The sequence below is a fragment of the Eretmochelys imbricata genome, chromosome 1 (genome assembly GCF_965152235.1).
Source record: "Eretmochelys imbricata isolate rEreImb1 chromosome 1, rEreImb1.hap1, whole genome shotgun sequence".
NCBI lineage: Eukaryota > Metazoa > Chordata > Testudines > Cheloniidae > Eretmochelys > Eretmochelys imbricata.
In genome coordinates, this window is record NC_135572.1 from 305,937,809 (window position 1) to 305,965,438 (window position 27,630).

A 27,630-nucleotide genomic window follows, 5' to 3' on the forward strand; every position below is an offset into this window, starting at 1 on the left:
GCTCACTGTGTACACACCTAATTAGGTATTAAAAACAAGAGAGCAATAAAATATACATGATCTACCTCCAGGCGTAAAGTCCCTAACGTATCTCGCCATAGTATCTTCCATTACTGCTGTAATGCAAGCCCAGCTATCAAATTTTATATAGACATCCCTATGAAACTCTTCAAAGAACAATAATGACTTGTAACCTTGGGAAAATATACACATTCACTGCAAATGCACTTAGGATAGCACTGAAATCAAATGGCGCTCTCTCTTTTTTTTTTTTTTTTTTTTTTTTTGGGGTGCGTGTACAGATCCCAGCTGAGTACAACGAGGCAGATCCTTGGGGATTCACTTCTTTCTTTCAACAAGCCATTATTAAGAGCAGCTTAGGTTTAGATCACTCAAGCACTCCAGAGATGTCTATACTATTACCAGCCCTAATGAGCAGACTGTTCTTCAAACAAAAAGCCATTTACAAATACACAGCCACTTTACTATATATATGCACACAAACCCACATGTCATTTGTTATTTCAAGTTTGGCCTTTACATTTTGAAGTCAAAATTGTCTACACAGTTGATTAATTTCAGTATTCTTCTGAAAATTTTTTACCTGTCCTTTTATTTTATAATGGACATAAACTGACTTCCATGGTGCTCCATGTTGGGTACAAGAATTGCTAGCACATTGTACGTTACAGAATTGGAGTCAGACACTTAGATCAGGACGTAAGCTGGCAAATAAATTTTGAAAAGATTTATTCCCAATGATTTCTTGTGTTAACTACTGTTTGACTATAGTGGGTTGAATCAGCCCCAAGAAAATTAAGCACTCCAAGTGAAATTAACGGGAGTACAACTGATTGGCATTTCTCAGAATCATGACCTTAGTTACATACCAAAAAAGGGGATAGGGCAATCACCATACTGTTGTCTATCGGTGCTGAGCATCAATACTTGAAATACTGATTTAACAGGCTTCTGTGTGAGTATATGGGAATAAATGGACACAAATCAGATGTCAAGAACTATAACATTCATAAACCAGTCGGAGAACACTTCAATCTCTCTGGTCACGCAATCACAGACATGAAGGTCGCTATCTTAAAACAAAAAAAACTTCAAATCCAGACTCCAGCGAGAAACTGCTGAATTGGAATTCATTTGCAAATTGGATACTATTAATTTAGGCTTAAATAGAGACTGGGAGTGGCTAAGTCATTATGCAAGGTAGCCTATTTCCCCTTGTTTTTTCCTCCCCCCCCCCGGACGTTCTGGTTAAACTTGGATTTAAACTTGGAGAGTGGTCAGTTTGGATGAGCTATTGCCAGCAGGAGAGTGAGTTTGTGTGTGTATGGGGGTGGGGGGGGGGTGAGAAAACCTGGATTTGTGCTGGAAATGGCCCACCTTGATTATCATGCACATTGTAGGGAGAGTGGTCACTTTGGATGAGCTATTACCAGCAGGATAGTGAGTTTGTGTGTGTGTTTTTTGGAGGGGGGTGAGGGGGTGAGAGAACCTGGATTTGTGCAGGAAATGGCCCACCTTGATTATCATGCACATTGTGTAGAGAGTTGTCACTTTGGATGGGTTATTACCAGCAGGAGAGTGAGTTTGTGTGTGGGGGGGTGGAGGGTGAGAAAACCTGGATTTGTGCTGGAAATGGCCTAACCTGATGATCACTTTAGATAAGCTATTACCAGCAGGACAGTGGGGTGGGAGGAGGTATTGTTTTATGATCTCTGTGTATATATAAAGTCTGCTGCAGTTTCCACGGTATGCATCCGATGAAGTGAGCTGTAGCTCACGAAAGCTCATGCTCAAATAAATTGGTTAGTCTCTAAGGTGCCCCAAGGACTCCTTTTCTTTTTGTGTGAGTTAAGAATCAGCATGGGTAACAGCCCAGAATTGCCTGAGGCTAGAGCAAAAGGAGTGTCCACTCTTGTAGCAGCAGCAGCTCCTCCTGCTGAAACTCCCTAACTGCCTTCAACAGCAGCATTCATGGTTGCAAAATCAAGACACAGGAGGGAAGAAAAAACAGCCTTCCTCCCCCTTCGTTACCATCAGGAGACCCGCTTCTCTTCTGATCGCATCACACCACTATGGGAGCAAACTGACTAATGTCATTTTTTGCCACGGAAAATAAATTATATTGGCCTCGGTCCTACAGCAGAATTTTAATCTGACAAGTCATTAATTTGCCACAAGATTCATACAGACTATTTACATTTAAAAAATAACTGCTCCTCCTAGAATTATGACAAATCTTAGACGATACAGACACACGCTCTGGTCTGCTGAATTGCGGGTAATAACTTTCATATTTGGTCAGTGGTTTCTGAATTATTTTTTCAGAGTGGGAGCCATGTTAGTCTGTATCAGCAAAAAGAACAAGGAGTCCTTGTGGCACCTTAGAGACTAACAAATATATTTGATGAAGTGGGTTTTAGCCCACGAAAGCTTATGCTCAAATAAATGTGTTAGTCTCTAAGGTGCCACAAGTACTCCTCGTTCTTTTTGCTGAATTATTTGTATAGAAGAAGCCCCCAAAATATGGTAGGAGCTTTCCAAACGGAGGAAGACAGTCCCTGCCCCAAAGATTGTGCCCACATGCACCCACACAAAAATCAAGTCCTATATATACAGTCAGACATTATCCATCTGCAGCTGGAGAATTGTTGCAAGAGAAAGTTAGAGTTTTGCTTGCGTTGTGCTTATCAGTTAAGATGTAAAGTCAGACTGGAAGAATCTAACAACTAATATTACAGATCTTCCTTTTAGCTAGTCCCTTCCTGTCTTCCCTCTGCACCCATCCTTGCCCTTTAGTATATTTTATATGTAACATATGTTACACTAAAATGAACCCACAAATATTTTAAAAAACCCACAACCAAACAAAAAAAAAATCAAAGTGCTACTGATACTTGAAAATCACCACTCTATTATATCCCCCTCTCTAACCCTTTATCTATTTTGTCTATTTGGATGGTAAACTCAGAGGTTGGGGACTATGTCTGAATATCTGTTTGTACAGCGCCTTGCATAATGGGGATCCTGATCTTGGTTGCAGCCTCTAGATGCTAGTGCAATACAACTAAAAATAACAACTTGATGGCTCACATGTGGCTTTTATCCACAGCCCTGAGTACAGGGGGTGCCACTAAATTCCCATGAGAGCTCTAGAAAGGACTGCACCCTTTAGACATAGGATTGTGCGCACAATGCTTCCTGGAATTTCAAGGTGTACAGAGGAGCACACTCACTGATACAAAACTCCCAGGGGTGCTGCATGTGAATCCAGCCAGCTTTACTAGAAGCTGGAGGAAGGGCGTGGCCACTGCATTTTCTCCATCCCCTCATCTTTGCAGTAGTTTGTGCCCCCAAGGATGTTGAGCCAGGAAGCAGTCCGTCCTCTGTATGGGAGTGTGGGGATGGTGACTGCAGGAAGGGGTCAGCCTCTGTGCACCATTTGGCCCATGGCACAATGCTTTAAAATCAAATTCATACTTTGTAATTGCCGTAACTCATACACCACTCTGGATGTCATCTGATTTAATTTGCTCTTTATTTAACCAATCCAAGTGTGAACTAAAACTAAAGCAATGGCACGTATGAAATTACTCCAAATCCAAAACCACCCCAATATTACCAAGTTACTTCATAAATATTTAATAGAACATTGCATAATATTTGAATATTTAGTAGAATTTATCAGGTTTAAATTTTATAAAGCAACTCTATTTTCCATCTGTTTATGTAAAAATGCAACTTTACTATTGAATTGAGTATATTTTTGGGAAAGGAAAATATTTCTTCACTAATGTGATATAAGAACAAATGCTAAGACTTTCTGAATACTAATCAGTCACATACAGTAGATTGTATACAAGAGTGGAAAGGGGACAGATTAAGAGCTGTAGTTCAGTCCAATCAGATTCATTCCGGTGGCTTTCTTGCCAAAGTAACAGTACCAATTTCTAGACCTTTATAAAGTCTTTTCTCTCAAAGTAATTCCATGTCACTGAAGACTAACAAGGTACATTGTGATACTGCCCTATTGCTAGGTCTGAAATATTCCTTCTCCCCCTCCAAGCACAAATCTGAAATTTCACTTGCTAAAAACCATCACCATCATTTCAAGAACAATTAATTAATTTTCCTCCAGAAACTGATACAATCAGGGTTCACTGAGTTTTTTAAAGCATCCCTGTGAACATTCAAAACTGCAATCTGGTAAGTGATTTCAGCTGTCACTGCTTTTCACATCACTTCCTCCATTTCAGCAGGGGCATAATAAGCCAGGATGGTACACTGCTCATCACCTTATAGGATGTAGATTGCTCTTAAACAGTTTGGCATCACTTATTATCCCTACCCTGAGGAGTCACAGAGTGAAGAAACTGGATTTGACATGAAACCATATGCTAACTGATTTCAAAGCAAGTCTCTGAAGACTCAGGGCTCTACAGGAATACTGCAACTTAAGACTCTTCCCCCCTTTTTCTTGGCAGAAAGTATGTAACAATGTTCCAAATTTAGCTGCTGGAGGTTTTTTTTCCCCTTCTATTTTTCTTTCTTTTTTCTTTTCTTTGTGTGTGAAGGAGGGAGAGGAGGGGTTTTCCATTAGTGAAAAGATGTTTTGGGGTTTGGTGCAGACCATTTAAAGTATCTGAACATGACAGTATTGTAGTGCAGGCTCTGACCCTCACCACCACAACGCTTTGTGATTAAATAAAGAGCTCAGTGATGGTGAACACAGGTTCCGGTGCCACATTCCTTGTATATTCAAAACTGCCACTTAAATGCATGGAATATTTAGACAAACAAGAAATGCCAGTTTGGGCCCTGGGAATATTTTAATGTAAGTACAGAAAGTGAATAAAATAAGGAAACCTCTCTTTCACTTGAACATGTACCTCCATGCACAAAATTAGATGCAGTAAATAGTGTACTGGTTATACAGTAAACAGCAATCTACAGAGCAACTACATGCCACAGGTACTCAAATTCAACTGAAACAATATACAGTTAAATTGCATCATGTAAACTATAAACCCACAAGAGTGATTCAAGAGTCATAAGTAGCAGCAGCCCCACCACTACAGATATTTCCTCCTATGGGTTTCCCAGTGTGTTCTAACTTTCTTTAGATTACAAGTTCTTGTATTTCAGTGTTTTGTACAGTGCAAGTAGATTGTTGGTAATAAATGGATGGCTTAGTATATACATAGGAACAATAATGTCCTAAATGCTTTTCTAATTAATAGCAGAGATCAAGTGTTCCACAGGAGTGAACACCCATGGGTGTTGAGCTCACAAGCCCACAGTAACAACATTCCAGCTCAGTGGAGATACACAGCCTCCGCTAATGTATCTATTTCTGCAAGCAGAAGATAAGGTTTGAGGACATCACATCAATAAAGCAGACAACAAAAGATATTGAGGTGTGTCAGCTGATATTGAATTGGAAACAAGAAAATGAAATATTCAATGCAGAATTTTAGAGTGTATATGACTTGAGGCCTCTATTTCATTAGGACCAGGCTTCATTGTCTATTTCACTGTCCACACGCCTCACCTCCATTACTAACAAACCAAATCACCATTTAAAATGTTTTCATTTTACCTCAATGTTTCTGAAACAAACAAAAACATTAAAAAGGGATCTTGATTTATGCTTCTGTCTCCAAAACACACATGTAACAACTGGAGATAATTTGGACCATGATAAGAGGTAGAGTCACAATGAGACCACAGCTGAGGGAGATGCTGTCAGTGAAGACTAAAGCAATGGTTTGGATGGGGAAAAAAAGAAGAGAAAGGCATGGGGCAGAAATAAAACTTTCAGGAAAAAATACAAACTTTATTTATCTCATTCAAACCTTTTCATAGAAAAGATACAGCATTTTTAAACCAGTCTGAAGGGCCAAATTTCACTGACATTTACCTTTTCGAATACACATTGTAATATCCAGTCAATTTTGTTTTTTCAGTTTCTTTCTTTCTACCCCCATAAAACACACTGTAAATCACGGCAGCAAGAAGTTCATTAGATCCCCACTCTTACACCCTCCCTGGAGGTCTCCCAGGAAGGGAAAGTCCTTTGACAAGGTACTGACGTCATATTCAGAGCTAAAATGCAAACAACATCCAGAGCAATTTGCATGTATTTACACAAACTCTGCCAATTTTCTGGTGTACAATGCATCCAAATACTCCATATTTGATATACATGCACATATACATGTAAATACAGAGACGTAAAATGTTGCATCAATATAGAGTTGGATAAACACTCATTCTGTGCAAGTTTGAAGGATTCCAGGGTATATTACTTCACCTTTAATTGTTGTTCTATGAAGCTAGTATATTAGAAATTCTTGGGTTACAAATCTTCTGAAGAATGGAATTGGCAATCCTAAAAATTTTTTTTGAGAGAATTCTGGAATCATACATGAGGTAATAACTGACACAAATCCAAAAGGTCCTTTTTAGGGTCCGAGTATACAAGACTCATGAAAAGGGGTGGATGAGCATTAATCAATGGAGAATACTGCTTTCAAGGAACAAATCTCACAGGAAAGTAACCCTTTCTCTGTAGGTATCATCACATATATCTGCACTTGACAGCTACAGAGCAACAAGGAGGACTCTGAAACAAGGAACTTATGCTCCATAACTAGATGTGCCCATACAACAGTTGAAAACAGTTGACTTTCAGTGTTATTTGTGCTCGTAAATCCCTTAAAATATTGCACACTGTTAACAAAACAGTCAGCAAAACATCTGGCTCACTACAATGAATATTCATAGGCAGACAGCACATTTCAGTTGTCCCCATTAAACATTAGATACAATAAGCTAAATTAGCACGAAGAGCCAAGCTTCCAGAGCTTTCTTTAGCTTTGGCTATGTTCTGGTCAGTTAGATTCCCCCTTGTTCCTAAATAAAAAGGGACTCCAGGGTCAGACCAAGTGAAAAGTCAAAGCAGAATGTTCACCACTAGGAAGATACTGTTTTATGTTGCATTACAGACACTTTATTTATACTGTTTATTATTATTTATCTATTACATAAATAATATTTTGTGTACTATGCTCTTTAAAGACATAGAATAAGCCAGGTCTCTGACCCATAATGCTTTAAGTCCAAACAGATAAAATACAAAAGAGTGGGACAAATCACACAACATAGCTTATACAGAAGGCAGACTCTTTAATATACCAGCACTACTTTAATTTTGTATTTTAACTGTGTAAAATACTGATTAGTGACAACAGTAGGAGAGCAATAATGTAACCCCAGACCTTTAACCAACAAATGACAGGATTTGTCGGTGATAAGGTTAAAACTCTGCCCTCAACGTTCTCCACTGACAGCATTCTCTGAATTGTAGATGATAATATAAGCCAGACCTGGTGACTGATTAGCTAAAAGATGATACTTGGGAAGAACTAATTATTTGGGTGCGAATACTAATTCACTAGCTTCTACTGAGAAGGAAAAAAAAGCCAGTTCCATATTAAGAATGTCACAACAGTTAAACAACTCAGGAAAGACTCTTCATATATCTGTCAGGAAAACCGTGCTGCCAGAATCTTTTAAACGAAAAATGTGTGTAGTCAAACCTCCACTCCTCCACCGCCCCCCCCACCAAAAAAAACCCAAATTGGATAAATTCATGGAGGATAGGGTCTATCAATGGTTATAAGCCAAGATGGTTAGGGACACAACCCATGCTCTGGATGCCCCTAACCTCTGACTGTCAGAAGGGGATGGATCACTCAATAATTACCCTGTTCTGTTCATTACCTGTGAAGCATCTGGCACTGACCACTGTTAGAAGACAGTGTTCTGGGCTAGATGGACCACTGGTTGACCCAATATTGGTGTTCTTATGTAAAACGTTGTGCACATTTTACTTCTTCAAAAATGTCTGGGGAATTTTTCTGATGAAAAACAAACAAACGAAAATAACACTTTTTGTTTCTGTTCCCCGCATCATCCTTTTTGAATGGCAAAAGGGAAACCAGGAAAAACAAACATTTTGTAAATTTTCTAAAAGGAAAATCAGTCTGTTTTAAAAAATGTTGAAAGTAAAACATTTTTGAAGTTTTTGAAAATGTACAGGGAACTCAGTAATAATCTTTGATACTGTATGTAGGTTTTTATATGGCAGGCTTTCAGTTTGTCACTCTCTCAATAAACCTCCTAAACTAGAGACTGCATTGTGATTAGTTTACCTATCAAAGAACATCAGAAAGACAAACTTGCAACTAGCTTGCTTCTCAGTGCAGTTAGCATCTCTCTTTTGGCAACGTTTCTAAAGATGTTAAAGGCAATCAAGCGCAAAGCTGGATTTAGGTTATGCAGGAACCTGAACAAAACAAGCTGTGTGAGGCCCCAGCCACACCTCAGAAACCACCTACCACATCTGGCATCAGCAGATCGTATTTTATTTGGGTGAGGTTGCTGGTCATTCCAGGGGAATGAAGGGCTGGGACCCCACGTTCAGTTTTCAGGTTTGAGGTACCCTGTGCAAACATAATTGCCTGAAATGTTTATTAATGTACCTGTTACAAACATAATTAACCTATTAAGGAGAAGAGAAGAATAATTTGAAAGCTAGTGGGAACATATAGCCTTTGGATTGCAACAGAAGCTACTATTCAAAAGTACACAGCTGGTGGGTAAGGTTATACATGTGTGCTGAAAAGGGTTGCTGTCAGCATGGGGGCCCTATGGCCACACACTTGCCACGTGTCTAGGGCTAGCCCTGATCAATCAGAAATGCAGGGATCCAGCTGCTTGAATTCACACAAGACAGCAAACCTCCTTCATTTCAAGTTGTATGCCCTTTCCTGCAGGCAGCTAGGAGGACTTTAGAAATCAAACTCTTTGAGAGCTGAGCCATGTTAAGATTGAGAGAGTCCACTTAAAAGGAAATGTCCAAGTTCTAAGCCACATACATGGCAAATCTCATGGGCAGTTTGGTTGAATGCTGGTATCATATAATACCTGTTCTCTATTCTGCCTTCCTCAGCAGTCTCCTTGAAATCCTCTTATTTGTCACGTAAGAGAGATAATATCCAATATGTTTTTCTCCATGAACATATCATGCAGCAGTCAGTAGCCCTGTACTTGGTGATGTTTCATGCTACATTATATCACCTCAAGTAATAAACTCAGTTTCTTAACAACTGTCCACGTTGCATCATGTTAAGTGCAATGATTGGTGCATTTTTCTTATTTTGTCCAGTCTATAAAAGCATTTTACCACTAGATATTCAAGAAGAGAGTAAGAATAGGTGGAGTCATTGGATTCATTCATCTTACTAACATTAGGTACAAGCCAACCACCACAGATGGGCAGAATAAACCTGTGCATAAAGCCTCATCTGAAAGAAGAGAAATTTCTAACATTCCACTCGCTCTGTCCCCTGTGCTGCATCAGCAGTGCAATTTGGTTGGGTCTACAGAAAAAGATATGTATTAGAAATATTTTTCATTAAAAACAAAATCACAACTAAAATATCCATTTACTAAAAATATATATTATTTGTCCTCCGCACTATTTTACCCCCTTTCAGCCAACCAACTTGAGGACAACACAACATGCACCATTCTCACTGAAAAGTGACTGCCTAGATGCCTTCAGCCATTCACAGCCCCATTAGTGAAAGTCCGAGAAGGAGTCTGAAATCTAGGTCTCACAGTAAGACAATTTATTAGTCACCAATGGAACCAATTCAGAACATTTGATTTTATTTAAAACTGACTTGGACTGCATCTAGAAAATGCCACATCTGATCTTTCTAATCTGAGAATGATTTCCTCGAACACTATAGAATTTTCAGTTCTGCAGAATATTGAATTTGTGGGGAAAAAGGTTTTCACAAAGGTATCTTTTGTATATTCACTCAATTTCTTTCCACACATCTTAAAAGCATAAGCTACATATTCATTCCTGACTATTCCCACTCATGAGTTAGCTGGAGGAGCACTCACTTGTTCAAAACATTACAGTATCTCACAGCAATCTGAAAATTAGGTTATTAATCTTTTAAAGAAACCCAGCCCCAGTGAAGTCATGAATAATGACTATTCTTTTTGAGCATTTCTGCATTGGTAGACACTAATGGCTTTCTTCGCTCAGCCTCAGATTACAGAGAACAGTGATTAGCTACTTCTTACAAATGTAATTAACTGATTAAGAAAAAGGGCAGAGAATATCAAAGCTCTTGGGGCATACAGCCTTTGGACTGCAAAAGCAGCTACAATTCAACGGGTTAAGAAGATAAAACACTGCATTCACACAACATGTCAGCTGTCTCTCCTCTCATTGTGAAGCTGACTCAACCCACAATAAAGAACAACCTTTTACAAAAGGTTGAAGAAGGTTCTATTCATTTTACTTTGTGAAAACACTAAAAAACTGCTAGGAATACAGCAGCATGTGTTCACTGAGGCACAGCCTTCTCAAACTTCCTTAAGAACTTCTAAGCAACAAGCTTAGTGTACTGTTCTCTTTAGCCTCATCAGAGTCACTCACAGCTGGGTCTACTATTAATTATTCCAGCCAGTTCTCATCATGTGAGCTTCAAAGAGCAAGCCCTCTCCAGTCAGTGCTGCAAAGCTCTTGAAGCTTTTAACTTTGTCTATTCTCCAACCATTTAGAAGGTTTAAGGAACACTGTCTGAAAATGCCTTCCATACTCTCAATCCTTTTGTAACTAACCATGTCTTTTGTTTCAGCTCCAGATTGAATATTGGGCCCAGGGTATGTAAAAGATCGACTAAAGGTCCATGATGAAGACCATGGTTGACAACTTCACTCCTCTGACATAACGGAACTTTCTACAATAAGGTAAAATTCATCTGTAAAAGAGACGGACCTTTCTCAAGGACTGGTTGAGACTATGGCATTAGGAATTAAGAACCATCACAAACCTAACCACTCAAGCGCAAGGTTAATTGCTTTGAGCTTGTCTTCTCTAATAAAGTCATAGCAACATGTGTGTATGTAATTTAAAAAAATTCCAAAACAAAACACTCCGCTGCAGATCCACTTCTCCCCCTGGGGAGGGGATGAGAGAAAAAATGAGACACATGTTAGTAATGTTGCTCAATGTGCTACTGAACGCTACTCAGATACTAGCGTAAGGAGCAGGGTATAAAAAACGGCACAGAATAGAATTTACTGCAAACATGCCTTCCATGTAAACTGCCTATTATCTTTATTGATCGATTCTGGAAATCCAAGAGTTAGAGTTTTATTCCTTTAGAAACTTAACGGTAAATTTTAAAAAAATAGACTGAGAAAAAAGGGAGAAGGAATGAACATGCAGCAAGCACAAACTGAAACACAGCATTCAGAGAAATTCGGAGTTTCAATTTGCAAAGTTTCTGACACATCCCATTGGGGGATGGATTAGTGTCATTGTGAAAGGGCCAGGGTGTGGCCTGTCCTTCATGCAAAATCTGAGGATCTGTGATGAATGGCAACAACACCAGCTATGGATCTTGAAAGATCCATAAAGGGGTTTACCGCTGATTTACCATGATCTGCTCTGCCTTAGAACACAGCCAGCTTGGTGGTAGTGCTATCCATCTACTCAAATTTACATCAACCTCTCCTCAAATTCATATGCCTGAGATGGGTAAAATATGCAGAGCAGAAGTTAATGCTTCTGTGAGCAGCAGGAAATCCCACTGAATTTTCTACTGAATTTACCAAACTATTTAAGGAACACTGTCTGAAAATGCCTTTCATCTTTTCAATGCAAATCCAAAGAATCCCAAATACATACTGTTTGTACAGAGGGATTCTGTAGGCTCAGAGGAAGAAATATGTTGCATATTCACCACACTCCTTCCTTTTCACTACCACCTTCCCTGTGCTTTTGTCCCCAGATAGTTTCAACCAAATTTTGCAAAACTATTTAAGATCTCAAACTGAACATATGTATGGACTTAAATATTATAAACAAAAATATTTCTAAACAAATTCAAATATCTGAAAATACGATTCCCCCCTTATCTATCTGCCATCACTTAAGGGTTTGGTGTATCTCCTTCAATAGAGGAGCACATCACTAACACTAAAGTAGCACAAGGAATGACATGAACGTAATTCTCTGCCCTGTGCTACAGTTAGCAATGTCATTATCTGTTGTGAGACACAGACTAAACATTGAGCCCCAAATCCTGGCCAGTACTTAAACACATGCTTAACCTGATGCATGAGAGTAGTCCCAGAGTTGTGAAATCAGCTGCACAACTCATGCTTAAACATAAGCATGAGCTTAAGCAATTTGCAGAATTTAGGCGCAAATTCAGTTCTTAGCAGGTAAAAACCCTTTCAGTTACCTTTAAAATACACAAAGGAAAAAGCCTGTTGTAAGTCAAGACATTTTATAATTCTTTGAGAACCTACAATATTACAAAGTGTCAAAACAGTATTTAATCTGTTTGCAAACTTAAGTCTCCATGGAACCAACAGTCTAAGGGATCTTAACTAGAATTAACAATTGCATACAGATAATTTATTATACAATGTTATTCCATTAACATAGAAAAAAAATGTCCACTACCTAGCTACTATATTTTTAGTCTTTGCTTGAAAGCAAAATATACTGGGCCAAATTCTGCCCCTGTTTACACCTATTCACCTCCAATGAGGACAGAGTATGGTCCAGGATCATCATATTATCTGAATTAAGGTTTGCAAGTCTAATGTTCTGTATGGACTACTGAAGCATCTTTTGCCAAAACTACTGTGGTTTTAGATGACTAAACAAAACCTACTTTGTCTTATAAAACAATGTGATATATACTATACCTTAACCATGTGATGTGTCCATTAAGGAAGCATTCCTCTGCTACTACTCATCGTCTATTGGTCCATCATGAACTTGGATTCAGAGCCATTCCAAATTGCTCTGATCCCAGCAAGACTGTTTCTAAACTCACTACTTCTACAGATGTAATCTAACAGTGGATATCCTAAGCAAAACAAACATGATAAATATCAGAGATTTTGCTTCAGCAACATAATGAATGTAATGACAGAAACACGAAGAAGGTAAAACATCACAGGGTTGACGCAGAGCTCAGTTAGCAGTCTAGCAATAGTTTAAAAGTTTCTGGTTAGACACTTTACAGATGCAAGTTCCTTCTGCTAATACAGCGGTACTCAACTGCATGTGGCCCAGTTAGCACACAGCTGTGGCCCAGCTGTGTGCTTAAAGGCTGCTGGGCCCACGGAGTCAAAGGGGCAGGTTGCCGCACCACCTGGTACAGTGGGGTACAGAGCCCTGGCTGCCCTGCCACCCTGCCCGGTGTGGCAGGGTCTGGAGTCCCAGCCCCCCATGCCCAGCCCTGTCCCACATGACGGAGTACGGGGTCGGGGCTGCCGGGCCGCCCTGCCGCAGGCAGCGGGGTCTGGACTCAGGGCTGCCCTGCCTTGTTGCCCAGCCCCACGCTGCAGGGTCTGGGCTCAGGGCTACCCAGCAGGGTCCAGGCTTGGGGCTGCCACGTGGCACAGTCAGGGGGGTAGGGGCTGCCACGTGGTGGGAGTAGCAGGGTAGGGGCTGCCCTGCAGCCCCAAGCATGGGGTATGCTCCTGGCCCCACTCTGTGGAGAGATCTGTGGGCAGACCGGGGCATTGGGCATAGGGGTCTGTAGGAGGGTTTGAGGGGGGCATTGTGATTCTCAAACTGCGGCCCAGGTAACACATTGTGGGTAGGGTTGCCAACTTCTTAATCGCACAAAACCAAACACCCTTGCCCTGCCCGTCCCTTCCCCAAAGCCCCGCCCCTGCCCCGCTCCTTCTCTAAGGCCCCGCCCCGCACTCACTCCATCCTTCCTTCCTCTGTTGCTCACTGTTTCCTACCCTCACTCACTTTCACTGGGCCAGAGCAGGGGATTGCGGTATGGGAGGGGGTGAGGGCTCTGGATTGGGGCCGCGGGCTCTGGATTGGGGCCATAAATGAGGGGTTCAGGGTGCAGGAGGGGGCAATGGGCTAGGGCAGGGGGTTGGTGTGTGGGAGGGGTTGCAGAGTCCAGGCTCCAGGAGGGCGTTTGGGTGTGGGAGGGGGCTGAGGGCTGGGGCAGCGGGTTGGGGTGTGGGCTCTGGCAGGGAGTTATGGTGCATGAGGGGATTCCAACCTGGGGCCAAGGGTTGGGGTGCAGGCTCCAGCTGGGCGGAGCTTACCTCAGGCAGCTCCTGGTTGGCAGCGCAGCGGGGCTAAGGCAGGCTACCTGCCTGCCCTGGTTCCATGCAGCTCTCGGAAGCAGCTGCCATATCCGACCTGGCCCCTAGGCGCAGGGACATCCAGGCAGCTCCATGCCCGCAGGCTCCACCCCCGCATCTCCCAATGGCTGTGGGGAGCCAATGGGAGCTGCAAAGGTGGCACTCAGGGCGGGGGCAGCACGCGGTGCTCCCCTCATCACCCCTGCGCCTAGGAGCCGGACATGCCAGCCACTTCTGGGAGCCACGGGGAGCCAGAGAGCCTGCCTTAGTCCCGCTGGACTGCCGACCAGACTTTTAATGGCCCGGTCAGTGGTGCTGACCAGAGCCACCAGGGTCCCTTTACAACCAGGCATTCCAGTCGAAAACTGGAAGCCTGGCAACTCTAATTGTGGGCCGCTAATGACAAATAGGTTGAGAACCACTGTGCTGGTAAAAGCCTTCAGACTTTACTGAAACTGGCTTTGTGGACATGTGCTAGAAATTCATCAGGGATGCATTCTTTAAAAAGTGAAAACAACAAAGAGGGAAATAGAATAAGAGAGATGAAACCCAATTTACAAGCTCTACCTCGGAAATATGTTCTATGAATAACATTGCAATGAAGAGACAAACGTAGGTTATTTAATTTTGATAACTTGATGGCATTATGCAGGATAATTTGAGTTCTACCAAGTACAACAGAGCTTGAAAAATTCAATCACAATTTTTGGATGAATGTAAAGACCAAACAAGAGGGGAAGAAATATAATTTTTTGTAGATTTTAATCTATCCTTCTTCCACTTATCCCATCATTGTGCAAACATCTGCTAGCTTTGTCTGACCCAGGAGATACTAAGATCCATCTGCTTACCATCTTCTTTGATGAAATCCATCCATCACTTCCTTGGCTTTGCTCAGGGTTTCTTTCCTACCACATTCCCCCACCACGTTATCTTCACCAGGTCTCCTTCATTCATCCTTTGTGTGTGTCCAAACCAGCAAAGTTGCACATCCTGAACTTTGTCATCCATATCAAGGACTTTGACTTCCACCCTAATACTTTCATTTTGAAGTCTGTCTCTTCATGTAACTCCTCTTATAGCACTAAGACATCTCAACTCACATACCTGCAGAGTTGAACCTATTGGTCTTTTTTATCACCCATGCTTCTACACCAAAGAGCATTGCATGCCATTCAGAAAAAAGAACAGGCCTTATGGTTGTAAATAAAACCTTCTAAATATGAACTGACTAAACTGAGGCAATGATGTCTTCCTCAGTCTTCAGAGAGCCAGCTCTAGCGTCCATAGCTTTAACAAAAGCAGCAGGGTAAAACAAACAAAATAGGTCAGCAGTCAAACTGTCCATCTGAACCCTGTGGGCAGCAATGAAACTGTCTAGAATCATGTTATTTTCATATCATGGTTTTAGAACAGAGGTGGGCAAACTATGGCCCGCAGGCCACATCCAGCCTGCGGGACAGTCCCACCCAACCCTTGAGCTCCCAGCCAGGGAGGCTAGCCCCGGCTCCTCACCCGCTGTTCCTCCTCCCCGCAGCCTCAGCTCGCTGTGCCGCCAGCACTCTGGGCAGCGCGGCAGCATGGCTGGCTCCAGCCAGGCAGTGTGGCTCAGGGGAGGATTTACTAGTGAACACAGGGTGCCCTGGCACGGGACCCCCCAACAACAGGGGAACCCAGGGCCTGCCACTCAGGCAGCTCAGCACCGGCACACCCCCCTCACGGGACGGAGAGGGGGGCTGCACTGCGGGGGCAGGGGAGAGCAGGGAGGGAAGCTCATCTGCAGCCTCAGGGGAGCAGGCGGGATGTGCGGGTGGTGGGAGCGCGGCAAATGCGGGTGGAGGACTCAGGAGGAGCACCAGACAGCCGTGCAGCCAGCCAGAGAGAAGTGGCACTTTGAACAGGAAACTGCCGCTTCTCTCCGGTGGAGCAGCTGCCTCTGCTCCTCTTGAGTTCTCCGCCCATGTTCGCAGGGCCACATTCCAAAAGGGGCTTTGGGCGCGGGGCGGGGGGGGGGGGGGGGCTGAATAGGAGGTGGAGTCCCAGGGGGGCAGTTAGGGGACAAGAGCGGGGGGGTTGAATAGCGTGGAAGTCCCGGGGGACTCTCAGGGGCTGGGGGTGTGGATAGGGGTCAGGGTAGTCAGGAGGCAGGGAGGGTTGGATAGGGGGTGGGTTCCCAAAGGGACGGTTAGGGGCGGGAGGTCCTGGGAGGGGGAGGTCCCGGGAGGGGGCAGTCAGGGGACAAGGAGCAGGGAGGGTTGGATGGGTCGGGGATTCTGAGGGGGGCAGTCAGATGGCGGGAAGTGGGAGGGGGTGGATAGGGGGCAGGGGCCAGGCTGTTTGGTGAGGCACAGCCTTCTCTACCTGGCCCTCCATACAATTTTGGAACCCCAATGTGGTCCTAACACCAAAAAGTTTGCCCACCCCTGTTTTAGAAAGCTATTAGCATCAGCAAAGGCAAACACTGGAAACCGACATGCAAGGCCTTGAAGTCTACTACCCCTCTGCAAAGGAGTAACAGTATTGTGGCAAAAATTGGCGCACTATGACCCTTTCATGTGAGTGAAGGCACTGGGCCTTCGCTATTCAGACTGTTGGCACTCAACTTTTCCTGGTGGGATCCCTTTTCATACTTACCTAGGGCTTGTATGTTAGGAGATGTCTACCCTTACCGGGGATCGATGCTGCAGCGATCGATGCACCACGGGTTGATTTAGCGGATCTAGTGAAAACCCTCTAAATTGACGGGAGATTGCACTCCCATTGACTCTGGTACTCCACTGGAACAAGAAGAGTAAGGAAAGTCAACGGGAGAGTGTCTCCCATCAACACAGCGCAGTGTAGACACCGGGGTAAGTTGACCTAAGCTACATCGACTCCAGCTACGCTATTCACATAGCTGGAGTTGCATAACCTAGGTCAACTTATCCCCATAGTGCAGATAAGGCCTTAGTCTGCTAACTAGCAGGCATCTATTAAATTGTGCAAGTTCTGAAGTATAAGAAAAGCTAATGACATTTAAGTCCATATAACCCCAATACTTGAGACAACAAACAAATGTAGATTCCAGTATCCACACACTGAGAATGCGAGTTTCTCTATCCACAGCTGAACTTGAGTACTTTGTATGACCTGTTTCTTCCACTTACATAGAATATGTTCATAGAGAAATGAAATCTCATATTTTAGCATCCTTTAAAGTAAGACTAATTGATTTGCAAACTTTCTGGTAGTCTGTGCGAGGTTGTGACGAATGGGTAGTGAAAAGTGGTGACAATTAAGTCTGCTAGACTTAATTCACAATTCCAGCTGCCAGTATCACATTACTGTGAAATCCATTCATTGCACTAAGTTAACGCTTGGAGCAGTCATCTGAAGTTTGCACAAACTCACCCTTGTCAACCATTTGCAGTTAACGTTTGTTAAACGTCTGATAAAGCACTAAAACTAATTACCTTCTTTATTTAGAAACACGGCTTGAGAACAGACTGTTATGCCTATGCTGATTTTCTTCCAATTTAATGGGATAGTTCTGTCCATTATCCCATTAGCTACGCGCTGCTAAAAGACTATAATGAGCACCACAAAGCCAAACAACTAATTGAAGTCATTACAAACTCCCAAAACAACATCAATTATTTCTGCACTTGATTGCTGCAAAATGATCTCTTTTAAACACACACATATATCACACATTTGGTCTGATCTCTGAACGGCTGCAGAATAACCAAAAATAAGGAGATCTGGTTCCGGTTTTCTCCTCACCAAAATTGTCTCTCATTCTGTATATTTGCCAACATTCCTGATAACAAATACACAGTCTGACTCATTTCCTCACAGTGAAAACATTCATGTTGATCCTTTAAACAAGACAGCAGTAGTACAGACTTCCAGAGCATTCTGGTGTGAGAAGACATTGATATTCATGTATTGCCAAGGTAAATTTCAACCTTTTAACTCCAGATGTTTATACTGGCAAAGTCATAGCATTACAGAGGTAGTTACTAATTCAGATTTTATTTAGAAAGGCTGAAGTTGATTTTTTTCTCCTCATTTTGATTAAATGCTGCAGCACTAATGTTTTTAATACAATGTTTAGCTGTTCTGTAGTTTCTCCCTAGATTTTCTTGAAATCCTTCCCAAATGACAAAAAAACCATAATAAAAACTAAGAAGCTATAGAGTATCACAGTAAAAGATGGGCTAATGCTGTCAAAAGATCAACCTTCAGCCATGTAGCATAAAATTATTAAAACAGCGGAGCAGGAGTTAATTTTCTATTTCATAATTTTTATGTAGGACATTTTCATATGGAACTTAAGCTCTACTGACACTTTAAATACCAGCATTCATATTCCTTACATAGCTCAAATTCTCTAAAATGTAACTTCAGACAGAAAGGCAAGAGCTCTTATAGCTTAATTAATTTTGGTCTGTGCACCCTTTCCTCCATGTAAAAAAAGTTTCACCTTTTTCATTAAAAACAAAAATACTTTGAAAAAATAGTAAAATGAAGAATAAAAGTTTGAGTAAATGTATCAAACCTTATGGCAGCACAGTCTCTATCGAACAATACATGAAGAGTGCTACGATAAGATCAGAGGAAAATAAATTTGTTTTCTGAGCTATAATGCTGCTGCTAGAAAATTCTAATACAAGAGCTCTGTGTAGATAAAGGGCACATTGCAAGTTCAGCATAATTACAGCCAACTCTGTTCCCTGCTAAACAAGTGTACATATAGTTCAGCCAGTTGAAGCGCATGTGCTCGCTCTCTTTTTCCAAAACAAAAACAAACAAAAAAATCCTGTTAGGCTCCCTACAATGAAAGCAATGCCAGTATTCAAACAGCACTGAAACACTTCAGGTGTCAACTCCTTAATAAGGAAATGGTGCCAGATGCCAGCTACCTTTCGTATCAATTTCTTGATCTACTTGTTTCCATTTGTCTTGTTTTGGAATGCTGTTCAATTCTCAAGTTAAAACAATGCTTCTGCACCGTCACTGAAACCAAGGTCAAAGTGTGGCACCAGCAGCAAACATACTATAGTTACCGTTAAGTGCGGTGATTAAAGGGCACAGCTGTACTACAGCTGTGACATAAAATTCCACTGTCATAACACAGCAAGGAACCCATTCACTAACTAAGCAAATTAACTTTTTCCACACATTTTGCTGCATCTTTTAACGTTAACCATGTTGACGAGGTAGACAAAAACAAAACATTTTCTTAAGAGTTCAGGTCGAGTTTTTTGTTTTAGTTTTTAAGTCAAACTCTTTTCAATTCTGTTTAGTAAAACAAAATATTTATATGGGGACAGACTTTAATAGGCTGTAATTGAATATTACGTGATTGGAAAATAATTATATTGGTATAGGTAAACAACATGCGTTCAACTAACTGATCAAAAAGAAGAGCAGCTTCCCTAACTGTTCAAAGAGTCCCAGAACATCATTTATCAATACAGCTTCTTTGAAGCATTTCAGGTGCACAACAGCTATATCGCTTGTTCAGGACAAAAACAATTTCACATAAAAATGGTGAATTTATGGAGAACCATTTGACCCTCCTCTTCAGCCATCATAAAGAAAAACAGAATACCACTCCTGGTTTCCTGGTCAGTTTCTACAGCTTTAATTGAAAAAGTAAACAATCCTTATACCAACACTTCTATACACTCAGCTGTTCAAGAAATCCATGAGGTATATACACATCTGATAAACATTTGATCACTTCAGTTTACAATAATTCTGCTAGCACACACTAATGAAGGAAAATTACAACATATTCATTGTGAAAATATCAAATCCACGGTCAGTGAGTCTGCCATTATCACATCAAAGTGTTGTTCTCACTCTTACCTCAATGATCTTGTCATGAATTTGCAGGCCTTCTGTCTTATCAGCAGGTCCATCTTCCAAGATTTTTGACACATAAATTCCTTCAGGTGAAGAATCCTCCTGATTGTTCTGTACCGGGCAATACAGAAGTTGCAAAATAAAAGACAGCCATATTAGTACAACAAAGGAGACAGTGCTATATTCAGCAATGCAAAATGCAAATCCATCTAAAAAATGGAGCTCTCTTTTTTTATCTAGCGATTTAGCTACTTGGGATTTTTAACTTAAGAGAGAATAGGCGTTAATCAAAATGACAGCATTAATAAACGATTCTAGCATTTTTGACAAGGTAATCTATGACGTTGGTTTAGTCTACAGAAAACACAAGGTGCAATAGTAATCAGATCCTAGATAAAATATTTAAAGTGAATCTCACACTTCTAGCAGATGTGACTAATGTATATAAAGAAGATCACGTATTAAAGAAAAAAGGAGGAAGCACATGTGTTAGTAAGAAAAGTCATTCTTTAACACTGCTGTTTGCATATATTTTTTCCTTAGAAAATAAAGCAACACTATTTAGTAACATATAGTAGTGATGGGATTTTACTGAAGTTGGTTAACCTCATAAATCCTATTTACATGGGAGACTGAGAACTCGCTCAACTGTGAAATCTGTAAAGATATGCTAAGGAGAACCTTTTTCAAGCTGATCTTTACACATTTCCAAATGAAACTCACTTAAGTTCAAACTTACAGCTAAGAAGTTATTTACCACATTTGGAATAATACAATAGACAGCTCTGCTTACAATAAAGTTATTTTTTTAAACGTATGGTGTAGTGCCAGTCCAACTCTGCATGCCAAACTTCCAACATTTGACTTAAAATAAGATTTAATAAATTACTGATTTATATAATGAAGTTAAAGAGGCACAGTCAATTTAGAACTCACTTTTCTATTTGAGCTTATTTATTTAATAGGGCTGTCAATTAATCTCAGTTAACTCGCGCGATTAACTCAAAAAAATTAATCGCGATTAATTGCAGTTTTAATCACTGTTAAACAATAGAATACCAATTGAAATTTATTAAAGGCATTTTGAATGTTTTTCTACATTTTCATATATACTGTATTCTGTGTTGTAATTGAAATCAAAGTGTACATTATTTTTATTACAAATACTTGCACTGTAAAAATGATAAACAAAAGAAATAGTATTTTTCAATTCACCTCATACCAGTACTGTAGTGCAATCTCTTTGTCATGAAAGAGCAACTTACAACTGTAGATTGTTTTTTGTTACATAATTGCACTCAAAAACAAAACAATGTAAGACTTCAGAGCCTACAAGTCCACTCAGTCCTACTTCTTGTTCAGCCAATCACAAAGACAAACAAGTTTGCTTACATTTACAGGGGATAATGCTGCCCTCTTCTTATTTACAAGGTCACCAGAAAGTGCGAACAGGCATTTGCATGGCACTTTTGTAGCTGACAATGCAAGGTAATTACGTGCCAGCTATGCTAAACATTCATATGCTCCTTCATGCCTCAGCCACCATTCCAGAGGACATGCTTCCATGCTGATGATTCTTGTTAAAAAAATAATGCATTAATTAAATTTGTGACTGAACTCCTTGGGGGAGAATTTTGTCCCCTGCTCTGTTTTACCCACATTATGCCATATATTTCATGTTATAGCAGTCTCGGATGATGACCCAGTACATGTCGTTTGTTTTAAGAACACTTTCACTGCAGATTTGACAAAACACAAAGAAGATACCAATGTAAGATTTCTAAAAACAGCTACAGCACTCGACCCAAGGATTAAGAATCTGAAGTGCCTTCCAAAATCTGAGAGGGATGAGGTGTGGAACATGCTTTCAGAAGTCTTAAAAAAGCAAAACTCCTATGCGGAAACTACAGAACCGAACCACCAAAAAAGAAAATCAACCTTCTGCTGGTGGCATCTGACTCACATAATGAAAATGAACATGCATCGGTCCGCACTACTTTGGATTGTTATCGAGCAGAATCCATCATCAGTATGGAAGCATGTCCTCTGGAATGGTGGTTGAAGCATGAAGGAACATACAGTAACTCCTCACTTAATGTTGTAGTTATGTTCTGGAAAAATGCTACTTTAAGCGAAAAGATGTTAAGCAAATCAAATTTCCCCATAAGAATTAATGTAAATGTGGGGTGGGGGCGGTTAGGTTCCAGGAAAAAAAAATGGCCAGACAAAAGACTATATTATACACACACACACTCTCTCTCTGTGTGTGTGTGTATCAGTTTTAAACAAACAATGTAATACTGTACACAGCAATGATGATTGTGAAGCTTGGTTGAGGTGGTGAAGTCAGAGGGTGAAAGAGGGTGGGATATTTCCTAGGGAATGCCCTACTGCTAAATGATGAACTAGCACTGGGCTGAGCCATCAAGGGTTAACACATTGTTGTTAATGTAGCCTCTAGAAGCCAGCACAAATGGAGGAAGGCGAAACAGCATGGCAGAGAGAGACAGAGACACTCACCCTGTATGTGAGAGAGAGAGATGCATATTGGCCCTTTAAGTACACTGATGCCACTCTAAATACATTGGCTTTTTAAGTAGATTAGCAAATTGAGCCAGCAGCTGCTGCCAGCAAGCTCCCTCCATCCTGAGCCCTGTGGTATTGTTGTCCCCGTGGAGATAAGGTACAGAAGTGGGGGACAGGAGCGGTGGGAGGGGGACATCCTGACATTCACACTCCTCTTCTCCCCACCTCTGCACAGCAAGCAGGAGGCTCCCAGGAGTAGCTCCAAGCCAGAGGGCAGGAGCAGCACATGGGAGTGGGGGGAGGGACAGCTGAACTGCCCGGCAACTGATAGTCTGCTGGGTGGCTGCCGCACAGGGAACTTAGGGGGGCGGGGAGCTGATAGGGGGGCTGCTGGTCCACTCTGGTTCCAAGCCCTCACCAGGTAGCTCCAACAGGCTGCTCTTCCTGCAAGCAGTGGACAAAGCAGGCGGCTGCCAAACAACGTTATAAAGGAGCATTGCACATCTTTAAATGAGCATGTTCCCTAATTGATCAGCAACGTAACAACAAAACTATGTTAACCGGTATGACTTTAAGTGAGGAGTTATTGTATGAATCTTTAGCCATCTGGCACGTAAATATCTTGCAACGCCGGCTACATCAGTGCCATGAGAATGCCTGTTCTCACTTTCATATGACATTGTTAACAAGATGCAGGCAGCATTATCTCCTGCAAATGTAAACAAACTTCTTGTCTGAATGATTGGCTGAACAAGAAATAGAACTGAGTGGACTTGCAAGCTCTAAGATTTTATATTGTTTTAATTTTGAATGCAGTTTTTTTGTACATAATTTGTAAGTTCAACTTTCATGATAAAGAGATTGTGCTATAGTACTTGTATTAGGTGAACTGAAAAATACTATTTCTTTTGTTTTTTTACAGTGCGAATATTTGTAATCAAAAATAAAAAGTGAGCACTGTACACTTTGTATTCTGTGTTGTAATTGAAAACAATATATTTGAAAACATCCAAAATATTTAAATAAATGGTATTCTATTATTAACAGTGCGATTAATCGCACTACTAAAAGTATGATTGCGATAAATTTTTTTAATCACTTGACAGCCCTATTATTTAATGTTACAAACAACAACAAAAATATCTATGTCCGAAAGAGGCTATTTTCCCAGTTTGTTTTATTGTGTACATTTTACAGCACTTTGTATGTTGTCAGTTAGGCCCTGACCAACGGGACTATTCATGTATATAAGAGTTCGCAGGATCGGGTCCTTTGTGTGGGTCTTTTTCACAGCAAAACCACAATCAAGATTCCACCCCACTGTGCTAGGTGCTGTACAAATATACAGTAACTGTCCTGAAGAGCTTGCCTTCTGACTAGATTTCAAGTTGACAATATTGCTCTAAATTAAGTGCTGGTAAATCAACAACTGCTGCCTACCCCCTCAATTTTTCATGCCTCACATCCTAAAAAGAGATCCAAAAATGAACAGGTTCAAAAATGTTCTAAGGTAAACAAATAGATTTCTACTGAGTGTCCACATCAGATATGAGAAATATAACTTTTCTTAGACTACAAGGGATTACAAGGGATACTTTTACTCATATAAAATTACACCTTACTCAATGAGGGGCCCCACTGACTTTTTATAAAGTAAGGTGTTACCTGATGAGAGTAAGGCCATGTCTACACTACCCACCGCATTGGTGGGTAGTGATCGATCTATTGGGGATCGATTTATCGCATCTAGTGTAGACGCGATAAATCGATCCCCAATCGCTCTGCCGTCGACTCCAGAACTCCACCACAGTGAGAGGTGGAAGTGGAGTCAACGGGGGAGCAGCCACCGTTGATCCCGCACTGCGAGGACGCAAAGTAAGTGATTCTAAGTCGATCTAAGATACGTTGACTTCAGATACGCTATTCTCATAGCTGAAGTTACATATCTTAGATCGATCCCCCCCGCACTGTAGACCAGGCCTAAGGGGATTAATCTGGTCCAGCCTAAATAGACAATATAGATACGTGACATACAGCATCCTTTGGCAGTCTTTGCCACCTGAATTCAGCATTCATGGGGCGAGAGTTTGTGCTTCGGTTCTAAGGGGGGCAGCACAGAACTCGCAGTCCAAGATGGCAGGAGGGGGCTAAAATGGCTTTAAGCTACCTTTATGCCCTCCCAATCCTGGGCTGCTCTCAGGCTGGCTGGACACACACCCTTCCCCCAGGCATAATTTAGCCAGCCCTGCGGACCTAAGTTACCACAGCCTCCTTGGGCTGCACAAGAGCTGCAGGGCTGCCCAGAAACCCAGTCTCTGACACACTCCTGTTGCCCCCAGTATATCCCTATGGCGGTTTGTGATGGGGCCCATGGAGGACAGCCTGAGGTTGTCTCCACAGTGCTGGCAACCAAAGAATTCTCCCACCACCAGAACCAGAAGCCCGCAGTCTCAAAAGTCCAGAGCAGGAGTGAAGATCTCCCTTATAGAGTCTTATTAGGATATCACATCATCTTCTCCTTTAAAAAAACATACAACATAGCCCTCTGAAATAACTTCCTTCCTGCTAAGATAAATCATAACGAGGTTGTTATGGGTTTGGTTTGGTTTTTTTTAGGTGAGGGGAGGAAGAAAAAAAAAGTGAAAAAACTTTCCAATGTTTTATGAAACACAACACACATAAAATTGTAAGTATATTTATCCCTCAGATACAGAAAGGCACGTTATCCAAAAAGAAAAGCTTGCAATTCTGCAGGTAGAAAATAATTTTGTCCTCAAAAATCTGTTGCTTATGGGACCAATCAGCTGTTTCACTTCATTAAACCAAGTTTCATGCAATGCACATTTTCCTTGAATAACCTGAAAAAAACGATTTCTTGCACTTTGAGATGAGCACAGACTCCTTCTATCTGGTTACTCAACAATTCTTGACACAATGTTTACATTTGTATATTAGATAACTGCATTAGTTCAGTGTTTCCCAACCTTTTCCAGTCTTAGGGCACACTTACTTCAATAAAAGATTTCTGTGGCACACCACAGCCCCACGTGAAAATCATTATAACAAAACTTACTTTTCATTGGAAATTTGAGCTAGCCTTAATATGCAGAATCACTTAATCCTTGCAGGAAATGTTGACAATGCAACTCAGAGCTCTTGCTCCACTGGTCTCATATGCTCTCTTTGCTTGTTTTTTATGCAATTCAAGCTTGAAAAAACTTAACTTGCACAGGTACGTTGCTGAAAATGGTAACAAAATGGAGATTACCATGTATTTGTCTGCCAAAGTCAACCAGAATGAGTCCACAGGCATACTGTCAAAATTTAATTTTAAGAGTGGTCAATCCCTAATTCATCTTGAGTCATTATTATAAGATTCTTAGCACTTTCCATTGCAGAGGAAATTCAAAGATCCCAGACCCAGCTGAAATCTTCTATTTAGGTTGAAGGAAAATATAGGCTGAATTTTTCTTCCAGACTTTTCAAATGCTCAGAAAAGGCATTGACCAAAACACTGCTAGTGGGATCTGACGTGCTTTCCAGGGTGAACATTTCTATTGTGCCTTTTGCTACTTTTTCCACATCGGAGGGCTAACTTAGATCTAAACTCATGCAGTTTATCCATGCAGGAGACAAGATTCTCATTTCTACCTTGCATTTTCCTGTTCAGTTCATTGAGGTGGTGGAATATATCAGCCAAGTAGGCAAGTTTTGCACACCATGCCACATCAACGATTAGGTCCATGTGTGTGGATTCCTCCAAAGCTAATTTTTAACTCCTCTCTGAGCTCATACAAACATGAGAGAACTTTTCCATGGAAAAGCCAGTGTATTTCTATGTGAAAAAGTAAATTCTGGTGTTCTGCTCCCATTTCCTCACACGACAACGAGAAAAGGCAACATTTTAAGGACTGTGATTTTATTAAGTTCACTATCTTTTCTCCTCCATCTAACACTGAGGAAAGTTTTTCTGGCAGTTTTTTGGCCACGGCAGCTTCATGGTGCAGGAAACAGTTGGTCACCAGCACATCTAGGTTTTGTTCTTTGACCTTGCTTACAAACCTCTTCTCTTTTCCAGTCATGGAGGCAGTTCCATCTGTGCAAACATTAAGACAATTTTTCCAGTGCAATTCTCCCTCCTCAAGGCAGGTCATTGTCACCCTGAAGATTTTCTCTCCAGTCGTGTGACCTGGCAGTTGTCTGAAAAATAAAAAATTTTCTTTTATACTATCTCCATCAACATACCTAACCATTAGCCAAGAGTTCAGTGTGATTACTGATATCTGTTGAGTCAGCAAGCTGCAATGCAAATTGTCCGCTTGATTTGATTTTTTCTCAGAGCACAGTCTCAATGTCAGCTGAGATCATCAACATGGCGACTTATCGTATTATTTGAAAGGGGAACTTTTGCGATTTCATTGACTGCATTTGCACCTAACATCACTCTCACCATTTCTTTGCATGCTGGTAAAATTAGTGTTTCTGCAACTGTAACGGCTTTTTCACCTTCGCTACAAGCGAAGTAGCTTGCTTCCAGTGGTTTATCAGAAACTGCTACAGTCTTTCATTATTTGCACTTGTTTTTCAGTTTGATCCTTCAAACGCTCAAAAAAATATTTTCCCTTGTTGACAAGGGACGGATGTTTGCTTGTAAGGTGTCATTAGTTGGCACGACTGCATGGCTTGAGAGTTTCTCCCCACACACAAGACACTGTCAAAGAGAGCAAGATGGTTCACCTGTAAACGAAAATCCAAATTGCAAATATCTCTCACTGTAGCATTGGCTCACCACTTCGACTTTTTTTTGTTCGTGTTCAGCTTCGTGTAGAGGCACTAGATTCTCTTTTCTTCAAATATTTGTCCATTTTTGAGTATTCAGATCAAAATTCAGCACTGTTACTTAACGGTTGATAAGAAAACACAGCTACTATGTAATACCACGCAAACAGCACGGCAAGGTCATTTGAGCATAGCATGAGTAATGTCTGTCTCACATGCGTACATCTG

The 27,630-nt window shown here is 41.2% G+C and overlaps 1 protein-coding gene across 2 annotated transcripts in view; it reads right to left on the reverse strand.

The window, feature by feature from the left end:
- PDZRN4 (PDZ domain containing ring finger 4) overlaps positions 1–27,630 on the reverse strand; it is a 386,496-nt gene that overhangs the window by 352,815 nt on the left and 6,051 nt on the right. For both annotated transcript variants that reach the window (XM_077807773.1, XM_077807772.1), the window contains exon 3: positions 20,101–20,208. In XM_077807773.1, coding sequence (XP_077663899.1) covers positions 20,101–20,208 — 108 coding nt within the window. The remainder of the gene's footprint in view (positions 1–20,100; positions 20,209–27,630) is intronic.